Source organism: Lampetra fluviatilis, chromosome 33 (assembly GCF_964198595.1).
Source record: "Lampetra fluviatilis chromosome 33, kcLamFluv1.1, whole genome shotgun sequence".
In the NCBI taxonomy this organism is placed as follows: Eukaryota; Metazoa; Chordata; class Hyperoartia; order Petromyzontiformes; family Petromyzontidae; genus Lampetra; species Lampetra fluviatilis.
The window spans coordinates 6,118,914-6,139,998 of record NC_136307.1 but is presented as its reverse complement, the minus strand read 5'-3'; the positions used below and the strand labels follow the sequence as shown (position 1 = coordinate 6,139,998).

Below are 21,085 nucleotides of genomic sequence, written 5' to 3'. Positions count from 1 at the left end.
GAAGCGGCTCCTATCAGCTCTATGGAATGTACAGTATCGTACATCAATACCTATCCACTGTACGAAAACCAAACAGTACCCCGTAGCGGCTCCTATCCGCTTTATGGAATGTACAGTATTGTACATCCATACTTATCCGCTGTACGAAAACCAAACCGAGCCCCATAGTGGCTCCTATCCGCAGTAGGGAATGTAACGCGGCGCCGGGCCCTGTACTCGGCATGGCGGCCTCGTGTCTGCTGCGGGGGACGTCGTCTCTGCGTGGTGAGTCCCTTTCGCCATACTTCACCATTCCTCGCTCTCCCCACGGCTGCCCCTCTCTGCTCGAGCAAGAGAGACGCGGACCAGCTCTCTGTGTGCTCCCCCACGCCTCCTTTGGCTGGCATTTACATTTGTTAACGTTTCGGTATTGAACGAAATAACAGACGTGACCGTTTCTTGCAGAAAGTTGTTGATGTACGTCCTCGGGGGCTTGCGATGCAATGTTTAATATAAACTGGAGTGCAGACTCGGTGTGAAGTACCTCGCAAGCTCCAGATGAGCACGGTTCGCCACGTACGGTGCGAAAGAAGTTCAACATACCGCAACTCCACACTTTTACACCAATGGCTTGGGGAGATGCCTTCATGCAGCAGTGGATTTGATAATGCCCCTTCGTGATTAAATATACACTTGTGTCTAAAGTGCTGCAGGGACGCGAGTCTTCGAGTGGCAGTCCAAAGAGCTCTGTCCTGAGCCAGTGGTGGAAATTCTACGTTCCTATGGCGGGAGACAGCCAATCCGTTGGACACTCACAGTTGACTTCCCACCGAGGGAGCCTATTCGTTTTTTTTTAATCAGTCCCTTGATTGATTTACAGCGACGTGTCAATCATTGGAGTTTGCTTGATCATACTTCACCACGCTGGTCAGTGTGGTTCTGATTAAATTCAACAGTGATGTTGGCCGTGGCATGGATTCAAAATTGGTTCATAGCTAAGTAATAATGTGACGATAATTATTGTATCCACGCTCGAGTATGGTGGTGGTGTGCTAATACTGTACAGTATTCACGATGGTAATGGTTGCGATGATGATGTTGGTGGATGATGAACATTACCATGGTAGTAGCAGTGATAGTGTCACGATAAGATGGTATGCTGTAGAGCAGGGGTGGGAAACCTTGTTTCTGCCAAGGGCCATTTAAATATTCATAACATAATTCGCGGGACATACAAAATTACCAACTTAAAAATTAGCCTGTGATATTTGGTCAAACATTTCATTAACTCACCCCTAATGTGATGGCTGGAACTGCTTCTCTTTGGTGAGGCGTGTGATGTTAGCTGGTATTGATGATGTTGCTACTCGCAACTGCTTTTCCAGGTTTGCTCCTAGGTTTATTGAATTTCGAGTCCCGCCTGCGTTTGCCTTGGCAGGGCCACACCAAATGATTTCGCGGGCCGTATGAGGCCCACCCATGCGTGTAGAGGAAGACTTCCAGCAGCAGGGGGCGACGCTTTTGGTTGCAGGAGACAGGCAGAGCTGGCAACCCAGACGGTTTACCCCGTATTCTTGTCCAGGGAAATTGAGTTTTCAGGTCCATACGGCGTCCAGCCGTTTCAACACAGGCAAGAAAATGTATATTTGTTTGTGTTTCTCCCTTATGATGGGACTTTGTAGGATGAACGTTGAAATTTGTAAGGGCACGGGGTGACCGATAAGGTCTGAATTGGTCTGTAATAAGGTAGGCACTGATAAGTGGTTGACAGGTATGGACATGTGGCCTAAAGGGCTGAACATTATCGACAGGCTACAATAATATTGTTGACCAATAATAAAATGATGTATAAATATAATTGTACTGCCAGTTATTCACTCAGAAATGCTAATCGGAAAAGTCAATATTGTTTTCCAGGAGCGTTCTGCGTCGCTGTGTGGCCAATGCTGTGTTTGGCTTTATGTGCCAGGAAACGAGAACCTGGAGAATAACCACCACGTAACTATGGGGCCGTTCATAAATGACGTCACACACCTAGGGGGGGGGGAGGTCAGACATTTGTGACGTAATATTTGAGGGGGGGTCTGACTTTTTGTAATGCCGTTAGACGAAAATCGTCAAAAATCGCGTGACGTCATTTATGGACGGCCCCGATGCCATTTTCTGGCTACTTCTCGCAGCCCATGCCTATAAAACCTGGAAAGCCCTGGTGGTCACTCTTCCAAGCTGCTGTTGAATGTTTCAATAGCTTAATTTTGTGTTTGTGCTGCGATCAGTCAAGCACTGGGGGATACAAAGGTCGTGCTGGCCTTCATAAGGTGCTGTCTAACAGCACTTGCTCCAACAGTCTATGCAGCCTACCACAACACAGGCACAGGCATTTTGACGCCAAGTGTTTACATGTGAATAGGAAAGACTTGTTCATTGTTATTGCCCCTTACCTTCCTCTGACGAGTGTATTCCCACAGTAGCCCACACCAGAGCAATTCATCTTTATACAGCATTATCTATAGTTCTGAGCCGATGGGACCCATTGTGTTGTAAATGGGTACTTTTGAGACATACTGCACTGTAGATCAGGGCACATTCAGATCGTAAACATTATTTGAGAACGGGTGAGGGATATTTGAGACCCAGGGTGAGAAGATTTTGAGATAGGCGAGGGCTCATTGGGACGGGCAAAAAGGGTATGCCACAGCAGATGAGGGCACAGATACAAGGTGAGGTTTGGAAGAGGTGAGAACATTTAGATACTGGTAAGGAGGGCACATTTGTAAAATTGTGAGAACACCTTTAGACACAGGTGTGGACACATTCACAGGTGAGAGTGCATTACCATACTTGAAGGTGTGAGGTTTCTCGGATCCTCATACATTGACCAATAATTTTTTTTTATTTTTCTATCTACGTGACTTTACCGAAAGACCCAAAGAGTATGAATTCCTGCAGTCACGAAAGCTTTAAGTCGAGATTTAGGCACTATACTGCGTACATTTTTTCACCATTTTCCCATAGTTTTATCCTGGTTGTGCTTTCAGCATCGCATTGAGATGGTTTTTCCTTTCAGATGTCTTTCGCACAACAGTACAATGCTTTTGTATAAACTGATATATGAAGGAGACATTTTTTATCTATTTTTAAAGTGTTGTGGAAAAGTGTTCGATGTGACGATAACTCCACCCAGATCCTCACGTCGCTGGGGCCTCTGCTGCATGCAGGCGAGGGCCTTGGCAATGATCAGGAGCTGGACAACTGTGACACAATCCTGCGATGCATAGCGGAGGACTTGCGGGAGAGGCTGCCACCCTCGGCCCTGCTTCCTGGAGAGCAGCTCGTCCCAATGTCATCCAGGAATCCCGGCTCTCTCCGTTGCGCGGACACACCCAGCAGGGTCGTCGTATCGAGTCCAGAGGTGCCTCTTGCTTGTGCCGTCTGCGATCATAACTCAAGAATATCTCGCTGCTCAAATGAGCACTGGGACAGCCGCTTGTATCTGTTGACATTTCTGAGCCATTGGTGGACATTCAATACTCTCATTATGGGGATGAGTGGGCTAGATTTTCCATTGGATGGCCACTACGGTATAATTAAAACTGAATGTTCATACAGGAGATGTGTCTGTATGTCCTTTAGTATATTTATTTCAATGGTAAACACGTTGGAATGACCTCTTCTTTTTTGTTACGATATTTATGCTCCCCATCTTCACCAACCTGTAGTGACCAGGCTGAATTAAGATTAAATATCCCCCACAACCGGCACAGCTTGGAGAGGCCCTCACCCAGTAGTGGATTGACAAAAGGGCTGCACATCTTTTTTGTTACTGCTTAAGTTGCCGAGAGTAATTTGTTCATGAGTGCCAAAGAGATTGTGACATGAAATGTTTCTCTTGCCCGAGGCATTTTCATGTTTTCCTGTTAATGACTGGCATCCAAAAGTATTATACTGGCCTTCACCGCAGCTTGTTCAACAGTTTACACCAGGGGTGAGAAGCCTTTGGGCCCACAATTTTATTTAATCAGGACTGTGGTCACACGAGTCCTACCACTTCAACATGAACCGAAAACAATACTTATCCATCACTGCAAGCATTTAGCCACACTAATCGGATGCTTGAGGGGAATGTTTTCGACCTGGCAATAATGTTTCTAATCTTAGAACAGTCACCTGCTGTCTAATGTTTGGCCCAATTAAGGCATTTAAAAACCCTATTCGGTCTTCAGTAAGAGGTTCCCCACCCCTGGTCTGCACTGGAGGGCTAAATATGGTGGGGGGACTTTGTCTTTGATATGTGCACACGATACAGGAGCGAGCGCCCGTGGCACATGTGGACGCATTTGTGTACGATGAACAAGCCCTGGAGGAGGCGTGGGCAAGTGGGACCCTAAGCCGAGCTTATTGCATGGACTGCGGCTCTCATCGCACCAAACCCCTGGGTAATGACGATAACCGGTGGCGTAGCTATCGAGTGTGCAGGAGGTACAAATACATGGGGGGGGGGGGGGCGCAAAGCAGAGGGGACTAGGCGTCGGGCTATGAAGAATGGAGAAGTACGACAAGGGCAAGCTGGATACGGCCGTTGCTCACGCTGTTGACGATGGGCTGGTCTCTGCTTCCTACAGAATTCATCTCACACTCCTTCTCAGCGCTGGAGGTGAAGTTCTTGTTCCGTTACGCGCTTCCAGACCTGAGCACATGCACAGTGCTGGATGTGGGATCACGCCTGGGCCCTGTGCTTTATGGGGTGAGCGAACCTACCCACGGCATGCTTGGTTAATCATTAAGTTATCCTCATAGGAGGGTACACCACATATAATATGGAGAGATTGTGACGGCTTGTGGATGCCATTCAGCAGTTGAATGAGCATGGCTTATGATAATAGGGGCGTAGCAGTGGTGCAGTGGTTATAGTACACTGTGATATTAACTCAAAGCTCCGAATTCAATTCTCGGCCATGCCTCGCATCAGTGACAAGTGATATCTGAACCAGTCATGGGCCACCCTCTTAACTTTGGGGTGAAGTAGAAACAATCCCCATAACTGACGTGGCGTGGGAAGGCCTTCCGCAATGTATTGGCAAAGAGCTATACATTATGATTTTACCCCAATAGAGTTCCATGTGCATAATTACCTATATTCCAGAATCTAGAACATGCATAGGATTGGTTCGTGGGTACCAGACCAGCATGCAAGTTTGTGTGGAACTTGTGATGGTTTGCACTTGAGAATTAGTTAATTTAAAATTGGAAAAATGTACTTCTTAAACTTCAGTCACAATCCACGTTCCCTTGTTTACAAAATACATCAAAGGTGACTTTAGTCATACATAGCAGCAGTGTCGTCATCATGAACTGTCACAAATATTACGTGCTCGAGTAAATAGAGCAGAAAATTCGATTTCCTACTTTCATTCAGTAGGAAACGGCTATTGAAAACACGTTTTCCATTGCCACAATTGAGAATTTGTAGGATAAACTATTGTATAATGAACGCAACACTCATCAATAACACTGCCTTAAAGGAAAACAGACAATAGGTAATGTTTTAAACAAGAGCCCTTCTTTAGAGCACGTAAAAATAAGGGTGCAAATGCCTTTGAAAAAGGAGCATTGCACAAAACATCGCCTCATATAGTTTTATAAGGCTGTGAAATTGACAGATTTGTTTGTGCTTGTACACCACTACCACCAGAGTATCACCAAATAATTTGTTGTGATTGATGAGTTGCATAATTAGACTTATCAACATATATGTATCAGGGATTGAGCAAAGCTGAAGTTAGGCGCTTTCATACTGGGCCCAATGGTATATTGACCCACTCATCTGCCAACCGACCTTCATATAGCTTACAATGTGATGTACAGCCCTTTGCCACACTTGCTGAAAGCCTCTACATGTTTTAATGATGGGGTAGTTTTACATACTTCACCACTGGTCAGTTGAGGTTGGTAAAGGTCTTGCAAAGCTCAAGCCTGCTTCATATATTTGCCAGATCTTCGTCGTGTCCAGGATTTGAACTCAGGTTAACGGGTTAACTGCACAGTACTTTGAACACTGCCCTGCTTTAGCCTATAATACATAGCATCGTGCCTGCTACAGAGCTTCCGTACCCACTTCTCCAGGCCTATCTGTACAGCTCTGCAAGGCGCATTGTGGGCGTGGAGCTCAGTGGAGAGATGTGTGCCCTGCAGCAGGCCATGCTGGAAAAGTACCACATGGGAGACCGGGTTGAGGCAAGTGCAACACATGTGCATGTCATGTATCCATTAACGCAAAGGTGGGGAGCCTATGGCCCTCAGTCCAGGGGGTCAACCACTTATAAATGGCCCACGGATGACATTTATCCATCACTGCAAGCATATTGCAGCTGCTAAAAACTGATACTAGAGGGGAATATTTTAGACCTGGCAACACTGCAGTTCTAATTTTAGCATAGTCAGTTGTTTTCTTGCAGGTAATCCTGAGGACAATGCAGTCCTAGCGTGATCAAAGTTTAGTGTCACCTCTTGCGGCATGACAAAAATATTTTAAATCCCCTATTCAGCCTTCAGTTAATGAAATGCTTCCCCCATCCCTTGCTTTTAACTTAATTGGATGTACAAAATATGAAAAGCCTTTAAAATCCGTAACTAATCAATTCTGCAGTAGCCAATGGAAAAAAGAGTGAAAACTATCACGTTGGACAGCATTGGCCGGATTGTCGACAGCTCCCATCGTGTGTGTGGGCTTGTGCAGGTGGTGTGTGCAGACATCTGCACGCAGGGAGATCTGTTGGGCACGGCAGATGTGGTGGTGATGAACAACGTGTTTGAGTACTTCATGGACCCAGAGAGCCAAGCCAGGTGTGACGAGTGAAGCCTTTATTGCTAGTCCATGGGTCCAGACCACATTTTTTTACCTGTTGGGCATCAAGTGAGATGTCAAAAACACCAGTTGTACCAACATCTTTTAGTTCTGTAATGTATAAGTATATCACGTAACACTTCTATTAGCAATATACAGAAACTGGTATTTTTAAGTCCTTTCCACCACCTGATACTAATTTGGATTCTAACCCATGGGGCTGATGCCCTTGAGTAGCTTTATTCTATACTACACTTACATTAACATAAATGGCTTAATACATACTTTATTCTGACTAGAAGCGATGCAGTCAGAATAAGCCTGTAATGATTCTCCTTTTCTCAATACAGGGTTGTGGTAAATGAATGTTTATTTTTTAAAATTGTGAATGCAGGTCTAGTGGCAGCAGGGGATAATTTATACTTAAAACGATTCGGTGCATGTACTATTAACATAAACATATTTACATATATTAATTTATGCCAACTATATTATGGTCACAATATTGAATTTTGCATTTAGGGGTTATTTCTGATTTCATTTAACCTGACAAGTGGATAATCTGCAGATACTGAAAGGGGGCAACAAAGAAACCACTCGGCAGGACACGAACAAAAATATTTTACATATTTGTTCAGATTAATTAAATAAATAGACAATCTAATCTATTAGTCAACTTCAGTCAGCAACACCTCTCTTTCCCATACACATCAAGATGTCTTGGTGTATCGTGCTGTGGATGGTTGATCTACGTGGAAATGTCAGCCAGTTCTGCAATCGGCTCGATGGAAACGTTCTGTAAAAGCTTACAATGCATAACCATAGCACTTTCACGAAAACCTGAGATAATGGAACAATTAGCAAAAAAGGCACTTATTTGTGTAAATTGTACAACTCACCTCCAATTTACATTACAACGGCTGAACTTAAATCTGTTAACGGTGCCTTTACCACATGGCGTATTGCTTTGTTGAAAGGTGCTGGCACTTTGTGCGGGAGCACGTGAGGCAACCAGGCTGCCTTCTGCTCACTGTGCCCAGCTTGGAGGAGTCGCTTGGCCGCTTGCAGGTCAGAGCTTACAATGGGAATATACTGAATGAACCCTTTTATGCCAGGACACTCCAAAAACTACCAGTCATGGAATAAATCACCTTTGTGTCACTAAAAACAACCGTACAGGCAGTGCATGTTTTGTAGCATTTAAAGTACCTTGGGAGCAACATAGCAATTTAAAATCTTCATCCAACTTATCCCCATTTTCTATCCACACACTGCTCTTTTGCCAAGTAGACAAGTGTATGTCACTCGACATCTGTCATTTATTAACGTGCAGAGATGGCACATTTGAATTACTTAGTGATTTTTTTTATATATATAAGGGATTTGAATGATAATGTATGATTCAGCTTGGACATGAAAGTTGACTAAATTACATTCCTTGACACTTGATGGAAGTACTATAATTATTTTAAAGCGATCAAATAAAATGCACATAACCTGAAACTAAGTCATTGAAAATTATGCATTCCACAAATCACTAAGTTACCGAAACCTGCGACATTCAATGTTCTTGTTTCGCAGGTGGGTGTTAATGTGAGTGAGTGGGTGTGCGAAGTCCCACTCGACTACAGCGTTTATCTGGGAGAAGGCATGGACCACGAGGCACTGGAAAGCATCCACCTTTACCGTGTGCTCTGAGCACTCAACATCACATGCAGATGAAGACTGTCACCAACTTCCTGCAATTCCACATATTTTCAATACATATGTAAAATATACCTTTGCAAATGATGGGACTAACAGGATTTTCACGTAAGTTTGAATTTGCTGGACATTACATTGCAGGAGTTTGAGAGAGAAAAATGGTAGGTCACTTTGTGACCTCCAGGAAAGCTTGGCTATGTATATTGACGTGAATGTATTATTGTGCTATAAAGAATAAAACACTTTCAGACGGTGTTCATTTGTATTCCAACTTCCAGATGAATTGTATGCGATTGCTCCACTGCCAGGCCAGCATGACAAACTTGTAATAGCAACGTTTACCTCATTGGCAGTCCCATATTCTACATGGAATAACATTTCAAGATAAACATTTCAGTTCGTCACAATGACATAATAAAAATTGGGGCATTGTTTTAAGAATGAAACCACAAGTACAAGAATAACAACGCTCTCCAACGTAAACACAGCACACTTTGCATGTAATTTAATTTGTTCACTCAGGAAAAACATTTGTGTACACAAAGCTGTTCCCTTTTTTTCTAATTGCATCACTACAGTCTTTGCACTAAGGCTTTGCACATGGCATTATGTGCACTACACCAGCAGGGCTGCTACACAAACCAGATGTGTTCTAAAAACCGGAATTGAAAGCACAAGGGCTACATCTTGCTTAAATGCCATAAAAACCCCATCCCATTAACTGCATACTTTTTGATGAAGATAATCCCATGGGATAATTACAAATGGACTCAACCTGTCTTTTTGTTGTATATAATTTGACATGACATATGGACAGCGTTATATGATTTTAATTTCTGATTACCACGGTATGTTGTAATTCTGTTGGCATAGAATTGCAATGTTTTTAAAACTCTAGTTCCTTGCCAATCGAGCAGCAACAGAATTAGCAACGCAAAGCAAGGACAGTGCATTACAGTACTTTTTTTTCTTCCTTAAAGCAAATCGAAAGTGTTCATGGCTAGTTGGGGTGGACGTTTTATATAGTGTTAAGAGACTGGATGAAAACCACATCAGATGGGCTCAATTTTTTAAAGTGCTTTCACTCTCTGCCGAGTGCTGCCCTTTCAACGTGCGTTCAACTCTCACCTCGTGTATCCAAGGATAAATTTACACTTAATTTTTTCCATCTTTGACAAAGTGCAGCACTATGCAGTCGGGAACAGGTTACCACTTTCAGTTAATGCAATATTTAAATGTTCTGTAAAATTGAGTGGTTGATTAATGTATTGACCAGGATTAGTGACGAGCAATTCAAATTGCTCACTGCCCACTCACCCTCCACCTCTAAACTACACCTCACATGCACACATCTCCAGTTGGGGTAAATGTCATCACTTCCACATGTCAATGTACATTTCATCAGAGTATTAAAGGTCATATAGACTTCTGCATACCTCCTAGTTAACCACCAGTTTCCATCACCACTAAATTAAATGGCATGCATGTAATGACTAGCAACGACCAGGAACCTAATTTGCATATAAAGACCAATAAACATGAAATGTTAACTTTGATGGATCCAGTCATCAAGTTTAACACTGGATTGATGTATGTTTTCTGGATCAACAGCCAAAACCAAATTGGGTTTCCATTCATATAAAGCAAATAAAGCACAAAGTTCGTTTATTTTGCTGGATTGTCTGCCAATGTTTATTCTGAAAATTTAAATATTTTTGAAGAACAAGCCGTTTGTCTAGATTTGTTCAATATTCCAACCCACGAAAAGCATGAATTATCTTTGCATTAGTGCACCACTACACTGACAGCAGTGGCTTTGTGAAGCCTAATATTTATTTTGATACAAATGCTGTCACGTTTACTGTATTAGTTAAATTTTATGGCAACAAAAAAACACTACATCCATGACACCTTGAATGTATAATGAGCATGAATTCATTGCATTGAGCCCACAGTTTATACCATCAGTGATAAATTGATTATCTGATGTCTAGGTATGCAGTTTTAATCTAACTTGCACGTGCCCAAAATATGCCACATTTTTTTTAATGTTTTAAGTGGAGTGTAGCTAAATTTGACAAGTGATGTACACACACTGGCATGCTGCGTGACATAACCACCTGATCCCTTACTGGGATGGTTTACAAGACCTCAGTGGCATGGATGATTTGCTCTAAATCATAGAGCACCCCTCCCATCAAAATTGTATTACCCAGTTGTCAATATTAGCAGATGTATTACAAGTTGATACCGCGTGGTGCATAACATTCAACAGCTGATCAAAAGTAACAACCAAACAGTAAAGAGCAATGCATTTTTCACCAAGGCATTGTAAACAGGCTTTGCTCTCAAAAGGATGATGTGACACAGGACTAAGAGTGATTTAACTATTACGAGACAGCCGTTTAAAACCTGATGAAAGGTCCTAACAACTGAAACGGACCCTGTAGGGATATAGCTTTACCTTCTTTGCCCAGTTCAGTGCAAATCCTTCGAAATTCAATATTGCAGATTTATATATGTGAACTATTTTCTTCTAAATGCTCAAAAAGTACCTAACCCCCACAGTGACAATACCTAGCTGTACAATATAGCAAGTTTTACTAAAATAAACACTATTTACTGTTGCATACACATTGTGGTTTCTGATATTTTACTACTACAAAAACAAAATATTTGGAAGCAAGTGTAAAATTTCAAAAGTTTTGGCACAATAAATAAGCCCTCCCAAGGTCAAACTGAGCAATTTGTATCGAGTAGAAATTTAGGACATTCAATGGCTACAATCCTGCTCATAGCAACTGCAGAGTACACCATGTCAGATGCTTTCAGCATCACCTCTCACTTGCTAAAGCTCCGCCCCATACAAATTGTTTCCCATCAGTCAAACCTTGTGGCTGACGGCAGCCATTTGCTTAGTCTTAACTTGCATACATACAATTGTGCAAAGCATTTGACACCGACTTAAATGATTGCACTGGTCTCATTATAAATTTCAGATTGCTGTGTAGGGGGTAAGCAGAAAACCAGTGGTGTAGGGTACCTTTTTAGGAAAAAACTGGTTGGATGAGCTAAGTCGTTGTCACCAACCTAAACCGTTGACTGCACCACACATCCCCTATTGGCTTAAATATTTGATTTCAAAAAATGGAGTATGAATTAGATTAACTGGCACAACCCTATATAAATGTGAACTAAGCTTTATACAAGCGAAACAAGACCCACATGACCGTTCCAAAACCACACATGAAATATAACAGCAGTTTGGTGATTTGTATATAAATGTGGTGACACCTGAAGCAATGGTGTGTGCAGGTTCTTTTTAAGGTACCTCAGTTGAAATATAATTTGGTGACTTCTGGATAGATTGAGTAAGTCAGCTGCAATGTTATAAGTTCACAAGTTAATTAAATTGCTGTCAGAAGTTTGACAAAGTTAGTGTTGTTCAGATTATGTGCACAAATATAAGAGGGCAAGATTGCTGCGGTTGCAAGTACCATTGAGAGATTAGGAACACACGAAAGAGATGCTGGAAAGGCAGAATTAAAATGTCATTCAATAATTAAGTGCAAGCCTGCAGGAGAGGCTTGATGGCTGACTGAACTAATTCCCCTGCTCTTGGACACCACAGTCAGTAAAAGAGATGCAGGATTTCATACGTGCAGGTGCCAATTATTTTACTTGACCATTCCTGAATTTAAGCTTCTTCAAATTGTAAAGCTCACATTCAAAGGACTCTCTACAAGCTCATGTCTGTAGTGTTAAAATAACTCGAAACAAATGTTGAAAGCTAAAAGACCTTATACCAAGTTGAAAAATACCAACAGCGATCATTACAGCAAAATAAACTGGTCAGTTGAAAGGAGGGGGATGTGGGCAGGTGAAGCAAAGAAGGGAACAGAGGGGTTTTCCACAGACAGGCAAAATAAAAGCTGGCATTTTGAAGGCCATCCACAAACCAACATAATAAATAACAAAACATATATCTCACCGTAGCCACTATCTTATCGCACTTATCCCCCCCCCCAACCACATTGTTGTGAATGCAAAAAATAACAAAAAAAAAGTGGGCTTTAGTTCCATCTTCCACTTGGCTACTAGTGGCATTCTTGCTGGAACTTTCCTTAGAGAAACCAGTCAAGAGAAAATGATATATCCCCAGAGACAGACAATTCCAACTCCACTTCTGCCACATTAAGCAATGTAAGAACCGCAGATTGCAGGAACTCCCTGTTAGATATCCAATTTACATGTGTAAATTAGAACATGGCTAAAATGCATGCGTGGCATTGCAACAATAAAATAAGCAATATGCAATGCTTTTGAACACTATGAAGGGCAATTTAATTGGACAACCACTCCATTTGTATTTTCAAATTGCTCATGGTCGTGGAGTTGGCTTCAGTGAAAGCTGCACATGGCCATGGTCTCTGGAGGTAAACGCTGGTTGTGCAGTGCTCATTCCCCCATGCTGGCCTGCTCAGTACAGGTGGGAGTGTATTCCTTCCAGGGCGACACCTACAGGGGCTTGCCTTCCAGGGTGACCACAATATTTCCACCCAACTTTTCAGCCAGCGTCAAGCGGTCCCCGATGTCTTCCATGCCATTCACCTGCCATTCATGCTTGATGCCTGCATCGCAAGTGATTAAACGTCCGGTAAGGCATGCCCCGTTATGAGTATCCAAAAAAAAATGACATGCTCATCTTTTTTTAAGTCGAATGAAAAATTGTGTCTTCACTTTGCTAAATAAGACCATATCAACTGATAAATAAATCACAAGTTAAATATCATAGTACATTAGATAAAGCAATCTGGCCAGTATGGAAGAGGAGACCAAATACACCCAAGGGCCTCTCTCTAGTGGAGACCATCCCCCCCCCCAGCAATGGCGTAAACAAGCAATTACAGCACTACATCTTTGCCTTTTACATTAGATAAAAAGAGGTAACGTTTACTAAATTAATTGTTACTTGTGTTTGTAGCTGATAACATGCTCATTAAGTTAACCTTCGTATTTAGTAGTGTATGTGCAGGCCTGGGTGCTGTGTTACCTGTGAACTTTTTCTTTATGGCATCCTTGGAGCTGGCATAAATCATCTTGCTCTTGAGTGGTGCACTATCAGGCGCCCTGAGTGACAATGACACACAGACACATACGAATTTTAAAGCACAAATATTAAATTTTAGTGACCCAGGTTATGCTTGCAAATGACACTGTCCTGGTTTTGTGAGTTCTCAGAAACAGAATCTTTATACATCCTGGAGGTTAAACAAATAAACTCGACTTGTCATGAATACCAATCATGACACCCCATTTAATTTCACGGTAGCTCTCAAATTCCAACCCATCATAAAATGTTAGTAATAACAGGACAATGTTAGGGGTTAAAGCAGGTGCTTATTGATGGTCCCAGAAAAATGCTAGTTGTGATTAACCAGTGTATAAACCTCTGTATATTAACCACTGCATAATAAAATTATTACATCAAGTTAGACACCAATAAATACATCAACAAGATTAAAGTTCCAACTTCCAATTGCTTATTTGGGATTAATCCAAGGAAATAAAACACTACCTACAAACACACAATAAGATCAAGTAACTTTGATAATAAATCGACAAAGACAACTTCCAGAATTAATATCAACTATAACAGCCCACAGCAAAATCAGTGCTGCTGTTTTACCTACTGCTGGAATGACAGTTAACTAACGTACTACCCATTTCACGAAAGTGCCAGAAAAATGGAGTAAGACGGAGTAAAATGCTTAATATTGCTGGACCCCTTGGGTTCACCCACCAGAAGACGAAGACAAGATCCTCTTTCTTGCTCTCGTTCGTCTCGTAAGTGGCGTCATAGAGAGCGTAGCGACAATCGTTGGGTGGCAACAGCTTGACAAAGGCGCCATATGGGTCATCGACCGACTGACCAATGTCGCCCACCAGGATCTCCTTAGCCGGCTCCACAATGATCTGCCGCTTGTCAGGACTCAGGCAGAAGAGCACCGCTTTCTTGCGCTTCTTCACTTCCTCAGCTGAAGATGCCTTGCGCACCTTCATGTCATTGAAGACTCTGATGACGTCATCACTCACCGCCACACCCGAGGCCTGTACAAGCATTTACCACAAATTATACACCAAACTAATTAAAGCACAACAGAAAAGAACACACGGTGTGGCTCTTGATAAGATTTGTAAAATAGTTGAGGTTTTCGTGGGAAGAAAATTGACAGTGTGCACACTGAAGCACATGAAATGAAAACACTAGAAAGGCGGTTCTCAACTCATGAGTCATGCTCCCCAGGCGTTTAGAATCAGAATATGTATTTATACTGGAGGAATACAATTAGCTATACGGCTTTTTTTCACAGATGTCCAGTTCACAGGGAGGGCACAGGCTGTAGCATGGATACCGTACACAAGAAACTGCAAATGTGCGCAAGGAATATCAGCGCCATGTGTGGCGAAAAGCCACACATGGACACACAACAACACTAATATACAACACGTCAATCGAGAAATGAAGTACCGTAAGTGGGGGCTGCCATACTAAAACAGCAAAAAAACAAGAACCACTGCACCAGAAGGTTCAGTGGCCATCACTGGGGCAAGGGTATAACAGGCAGCTGAGGAATGGATGATTGCCTTGTTGGATGAGTCATACATATCTTGCTGTGCATTTAAACGAACCCCAAAATAGGCGGCTGATAAAGTTATTCGAAATACCACTGAACTCATTTATATATTAGTATTATTACACGGCGTCATCAGATTGGTTAATCGCAGCTTCAACAGCAACGACCAATTAAAGGGTATTCATACAAGATAATTGTTTGCTGCCTCACCAAATGTTTTCTTATAAAAAAAGTATTGTGAAAAATGTAACAAGGGGAAAAAGATCCCGGCGCAAGTAGCAGATTCAGCTACAAAGGTGAAACTGCTGTAAATCATAGTAAAAAGACGAACATGGAATTCATATTCCAGTACAGTTAACTTTTTAATCGTGATGAGGAAACAGCACCCAGGTCAAGTTACATGGCTCAATTCTATTTTAACAATCATTTATGAATTGAAAACCAACCATTAAGTATTTAATTTTTCACATTTTACATTAAATGTGTCGAGAAAGTTTAAAATTTTAAGTACTTCAGCATCACTTTGCTGAATATGACTAAGTGCACTCCAAAAGGTTTGTCAGAATCAAAGTATATCAATGAGTGAAATTTCTTAAGACAGGAAACATCTACGAAGCAGGATATGCCATAATTTTAATCCTTAACATAAACGCGGCGTGTATTTTCTAGACACACATTACATTACATTCTTTAATATTTTCTACTCGTTTATCTTCATTGGCATATACAGCCATTTCCAATAAATGATGTTAAATCAACATTTTGTTTACTGGGAGATAATCAATAACATGAAATTAGTGCTGTAGTTTATAAATTCAGATCACATGTAACTATGCGAGTTCGAGTATACTACAAACACATTGCTCATCAACTTTCGATGAGCTGCATGATGGTATTATCCTATTTTTATGCACTTGGGTTGTTGGCTTTAACCGGCCACTGATACAGAAGTACATGCTTAGTGTACTGGGTACGGTTATACACTGTACACAACGCCTCGCCTACACATCTAGTAATGCTTTTCCTCATGCGATGACCTGATTGTAACTCATCAAATACAATATGAATTTTTTTTTGCCTAATTTTATTTGCATAAGCTTTGAGCGACACACAGTTTCATCAAGATCCCCATGCATTGTTTTCTAGAATAGAATACTTTGTTGTTATCTTAGAACATAATTGTAAAATAAAAATGCTACAAGAGAAAATGTTACAATAAATACCTTGATTACATGTGATGAAACATTTAAAAATGTAACATAAAATATACATTTTTAATACCTTTACGATATTTCACACCCAACTACTTTATAAAACAGTTAACGCTATTGGAAATAAATTGTCAAAGTATTAAACAATATACCAGATTATAAATGGAGGGTATAAACACAAATACGAACAAAACTACTCCAGTAGTTAACGACACATTTCTATATGTACGCGATCTAACCTAAAATACCTCTATTATGAAAAACGACTCCATTTAAATTAAAAGATAACTTTTTGTTCACTCGGCACTTGTAACCAAGTGAATACTAGCGAAATTAAGCATTACTAAAAACAAATTGAATTAGTATGGTTCAGAAATATGGTCATTAACGAAAAATAAAGAAAACTGAAAGTGAGGAAAGAAGCATTGAGATCCATGCTTGGAATTAATGACACTACATTGACAGACAACACATGCAGTTTAACATCATCCAAAAATATTAAAGGAAAGTGGACTTTGGGCAGCACGTTACAAGAAGGGGTGGTCAAAATAACAGTGTGACAGCCAAGGAATGGAATCCGACCAAGAGGACGTGCACAGAGGAGATGGACCGATAATCAGATGTTCGATGGATCGTTTCATCCGAAAAGCATGAAATGTGGTGGCGGATTGTGGGGGAATACATCCAGTAGTAGACAGGTCATTACTGAAAATGATGAAAATATGAATGCCAGTCCTGTACTATCACGAATATTGTAGTAAAAATCAGGTCAATGTGAAGACAGTAGCAAAAATATTACAGATTATAAATAATTATGCAGTGGTAATGTCACAGAGGTAGTAATAATGGTGGATGTAATAATGTATTGTTATAAAATGTGAGTACAGTAGTGAAAATGATGTGAATAAGAGCAGAGGAATATTAATAATGGTGACATTAATGATGCCTATAATAAGTAGCCATCATGTTATAAGTGGAATGGTCACAATGACAATATTGACGATTATCATGTCGCTAAGAAGCAACTGAGAAGAGTGTTGATGATATACTCTATGTATTCGTGACTATAATATGGAAATAACGTAATGGATGGGAATAAAAAAATAAACATGTAAATGTATGTGCAGTAGTAATAGTAACTTAAACGTGAGTACAATACTGCAGTTATATTAATCTGAATGTGGTAGTACAAACGATTAAATAGTAATGTTACCGATTAGAGTTCATGTATGTTGTGTAATAATAATTATTTTAAAAAATACATCTATAACGTACTAATGCAGTGATCTTTAAAGTGACTGCAGCAGAAATGTCATGAACACGAACGACTGCCTATGTCATAATAAAGTGAAATCGGTAGTAATGAGAAGTTGCGTTCAGAATAAACAAGAGAAAAAGATATCATGGCCAATGAAAGTGTATGTGAATCAGTGCTGCTATCAGCAGCAGCAATGATCAATCCACTGCTGCATGAAAGCTTCTCCAAGCCGTCGCAATCTCTTACGATGCGGCGATATAACACTAATCTACCTAGCAAACGCACGAATAATGTAATACGGTATTATAATTACAGGACAAATGTAACGCTCAGAATAACGTGAGTGCGGTATTAGTGACAATGATTATATCATGATTTATGGCAATGGAGTAGGGTGTATTGTTTTTTTTTAACGCGAGTAGACCATAAATGTAATTTATCATGACAATGACATGTAATTTTGTGAACGTGGTAGCAATAATTCCTGCAATACCACTAATATTCTTGTAAAAATGATCTTAATGACTAACATCAAAGTATTAATTAAACGTGTTTACTGTAATACGAACACACCAGCAATGTGTTGCAATGTGGTGGTAGTTAATAATTGTTTAATTTCAACACTAATACAGTACTCACAATTGGAATTTTGTCGTGATAATATAGTAGTCGTAATTTAAACTATTGCATACCATTAATCATATATTTGTGAGGTTGCAATAATTATCATAACTGTCAATTATGCTGACCAATAACATGGTAATGTGACTGAACTTGTAATAATTACTGTAACACTATGAAACTACCATTGGAACCTCATTTGCCAGTAGCAAAATATGATAATAGTTTTTTTACCCTTTTATCTGGCAACAAAACTGACACCTTTTTTACAAGGAGTCATGTTTGCATTGACCACAATACCTGCGGTCGGAATGCAAACAAAAAACAGACAACTCTGATAATGTATGCACTGTGTGTGTCAGTTTTGTTGCCAGATAAAAGGGTAGAAAAAAACAATTATTATACTATGAAACTAATACAGTAATTATGAATATACAGTACGACATACTGTAGTGATGTGGACACGGTAGTTATGATTACTGTAATACAATTACACTTTTAACGATGTGAACGTGTTGTAACAATGTACAGACGTAACAATGTGAATGTGGTAATGACTGTAATGCCACTAAACAAACAATACGAAGAATGTGTTGTTAACAACAGTATAATTATTAATCGTATGCCATTACTGCGGTAATGTGCATGTGACAGTAAACTTACTATAATTCTACCACACGAATAATGCGGTAGTAATAATTGCTGAATTACTAACACACAAACAATGATATGAATATGCCTTGTAACAATAAGACGAATTATGACCGCAATATTAATGATAATTCAGTACTGTAAATTATTCAGGGAAAGTGACCGTAACACATGGGGGCCCAGCCTCTCTCTCTCTAAGTGAGAGAACGTTGCGATGATAATAACACAGTCACAATTATCACTGGCACATTAATAACACAGTACAATAATGCAGTACAGTACTATAATACTACTAATAATATAAGGGGATGTTGAAGTATGTGAAGCCCACTGCCCTCTCTCTCACACTCAAGTGAGAGAACGTTGCGATGATAATAACACAGTCACAATTACCACTGCCACATTACTAACACAGTACAATAGTACAGTACTATAATAATACTACTAATACTAATATAAGGGGATGTTGAAGTATGTGAAGCCCACTGCCACCCGTGGGGGGGGGGGTAAGGCGACACCGCTGGCCCGGCCACCGGGGCCGGCTAAGTAAGGCAACACGAACCCCGACCACGGCTCAGAAGCTAAAATTAGCGGCGACACGAAAGAAGAGAGAGAGGAGAGAGACAAGAAGAGACTGAGAGAGACACCAGAGAGAGAGGTGGAGACGTGGGGGGTACGACACGAGGTAGAATATGGCCGTCGTCGTCCTCACACAGGAGATGTTAAGGGCCCCCTTGTAACCACGCAGTCTTTAACAAACAGAAGCTAATTGGTGTTGACATCGTGTTTATCAGAGGGTATCGACGATTGTTGTGTCGATTTTTTGTTAAGTAATGAGCGCAAATGCGTCATTTAAATAAAGTCGTCCCCTCGACAAAGACAACAATAACACAACACTGGTCAGGCAAACATATTCTGGTTATGTATATATTGTTTTTACCCCCACACCGCGTACAATAGTAAAGTAAATGATAACTGGCGCTATATAAATCAGTGTAACACGTGTAGGCGACGCAGTGATTTAATGACAATTGCAACGATGACGAGGTGAAATTTACACGACGCGAAAAATACCCCCCCCCCCCCCCCAAAAAAAAATCGCCAGTCCCTCATAAAATTACACTTTTAATTAAAACCCACAGACAGCGTTACAATTACATCTTTTCCGAGGTAAAGGTCGCATAAAAAATGTTTTTTAGTTGTCGCGCGTCAGTCGCGATATAAATAATTCGCGGCAAAACATCTCCCTCACGCAAACCCCAATCACCCAGCGACTCGCTCACCATGTCGGGAGGGAGCGAACAGACGTGTGGTGGTAGAGAGCGAGAGGCTCTTGCGGCAGCGGCGGCGGTGTCGTATCGGCGCTCGGCGCTCTCCTCTCGACGGTGGCGGCGGCAGCGGCGCCCGTTAATTACGCGGGAAATCGCCCCTCGAGCACCACCGTTAGGTGGCCCCCCCACCCCACCTCTCGCACCCGCCCGCTACGCCTCACCATTGGGCTAAACGCGCGCACGTGACTTCTGCTGGGGGGGGGGGTTCGAGTTGGTGGCCATCTTACGTAGGGGGGGAGGCTGTGGGTGGGGGGGGTCGATTTTAGTGTTGGTGGCCATCTTACGTAGGGGGGGTGAGGCTGTGGGGGGGTCCAGTTTCTAGTTGGTGGCCATCTTAGGTAGGGGGGAGAGGCTGTGGGTGGGGGGGTCGATGTTAGTGTTGTTGGCCATCTTACGTAGGGGGGTGAGGCTGTGGGGGGGTCCAGTTTCGAGTTGGTGGCCATCTTACGTAGGGGGGAGAGGCTGTGGGTGGGGGGGTCGATTTTAGTGTTGGTGGCCATCTTACGTAGGGGGGGTGAGGCTGTGGGGGGGTCCAGTTTCTAGTTGGTGGCCATCTTACGTAGGGAGGAGAGGCTGTGGGTGGGGGGGTCGATTTTAGTGTTGGTGGCCATCTTACGTAGGGGGGTGAGGCTGTGGGGGGGGGGGGTCCAGTTTCGAGTTGGTGGCCATCTTACGTAGGGGGGGAGGCTGTGGGTGGGGGGGGTCGATTTTAGTGTTGTTGGCCATCTTACGTAGGGGGGGTGAGGCTGTGGGGGGTCCAGTTTATAGTTGGTGGCCATCTTACGTAGGGGGGAGAGGCTGTGGGTGGGGGGGTCGATTTTAGTGTTGGTGGCCATCTTACGTAGGGG

The 21,085-nt window shown here is 41.7% G+C and overlaps 2 protein-coding genes across 2 annotated transcripts; one reads left to right on the top strand and one right to left on the bottom strand.

Annotated features, from left to right (window-relative positions):
- Positions 1-173: 173 nt before the first annotated feature.
- Positions 174-8,782, top strand: LOC144943984 (uncharacterized). Its single transcript, XM_078871929.1, has 8 exons — positions 174-264; positions 3,198-3,391; positions 4,286-4,415; positions 4,602-4,723; positions 6,103-6,213; positions 6,716-6,822; positions 7,801-7,891; positions 8,405-8,782. Exons 1-8 carry the CDS (start codon positions 222-224, stop codon positions 8,519-8,521), a joined length of 915 nt encoding a protein of 304 aa, XP_078728055.1. The 5' UTR covers positions 174-221; the 3' UTR covers positions 8,522-8,782.
- Positions 8,783-8,999: 217 nt separating this feature from the next.
- On the bottom strand, positions 9,000-20,358 carry LOC144943985 (cofilin-2-like). The gene is made up of 4 exons (XM_078871930.1): positions 20,190-20,358; positions 14,331-14,638; positions 13,581-13,657; positions 9,000-13,158 (listed from the first exon to the last, which is right to left on the bottom strand). The coding sequence occupies exons 1-4, from the start codon at positions 20,190-20,192 to the stop codon at positions 13,046-13,048; spliced, it is 501 nt and encodes a 166-aa protein (XP_078728056.1). The 5' UTR covers positions 20,193-20,358; the 3' UTR covers positions 9,000-13,045.
- Between the last annotated feature and the right edge of the window lie 727 nt (positions 20,359-21,085).

Coding starts and splice junctions, on each gene's coding strand:
- LOC144943985 (XM_078871930.1), bottom strand. Junction 13,658..14,330: donor GATCTTGTCTTCGTCTTCTG/GTGGGTGAACCC, acceptor ATTGTCACTCAG/GGCGCCTGATAGTGCACCAC. Junction 13,159..13,580: donor CATAAAGAAAAAGTTCACAG/GTAACACAGCAC, acceptor CTTGCGATGCAG/GCATCAAGCATGAATGGCAG.
- LOC144943984 (XM_078871929.1), top strand. CDS start 222: ATGGCGGCCTCGTGTCTGCTGCGGGGGACGTCGTCTCTGCGTG. Junction 265..3,197: donor GGGGACGTCGTCTCTGCGTG/GTGAGTCCCTTT, acceptor TGCTGCATGCAG/GCGAGGGCCTTGGCAATGAT. Junction 6,214..6,715: donor ACATGGGAGACCGGGTTGAG/GCAAGTGCAACA, acceptor GGGCTTGTGCAG/GTGGTGTGTGCAGACATCTG.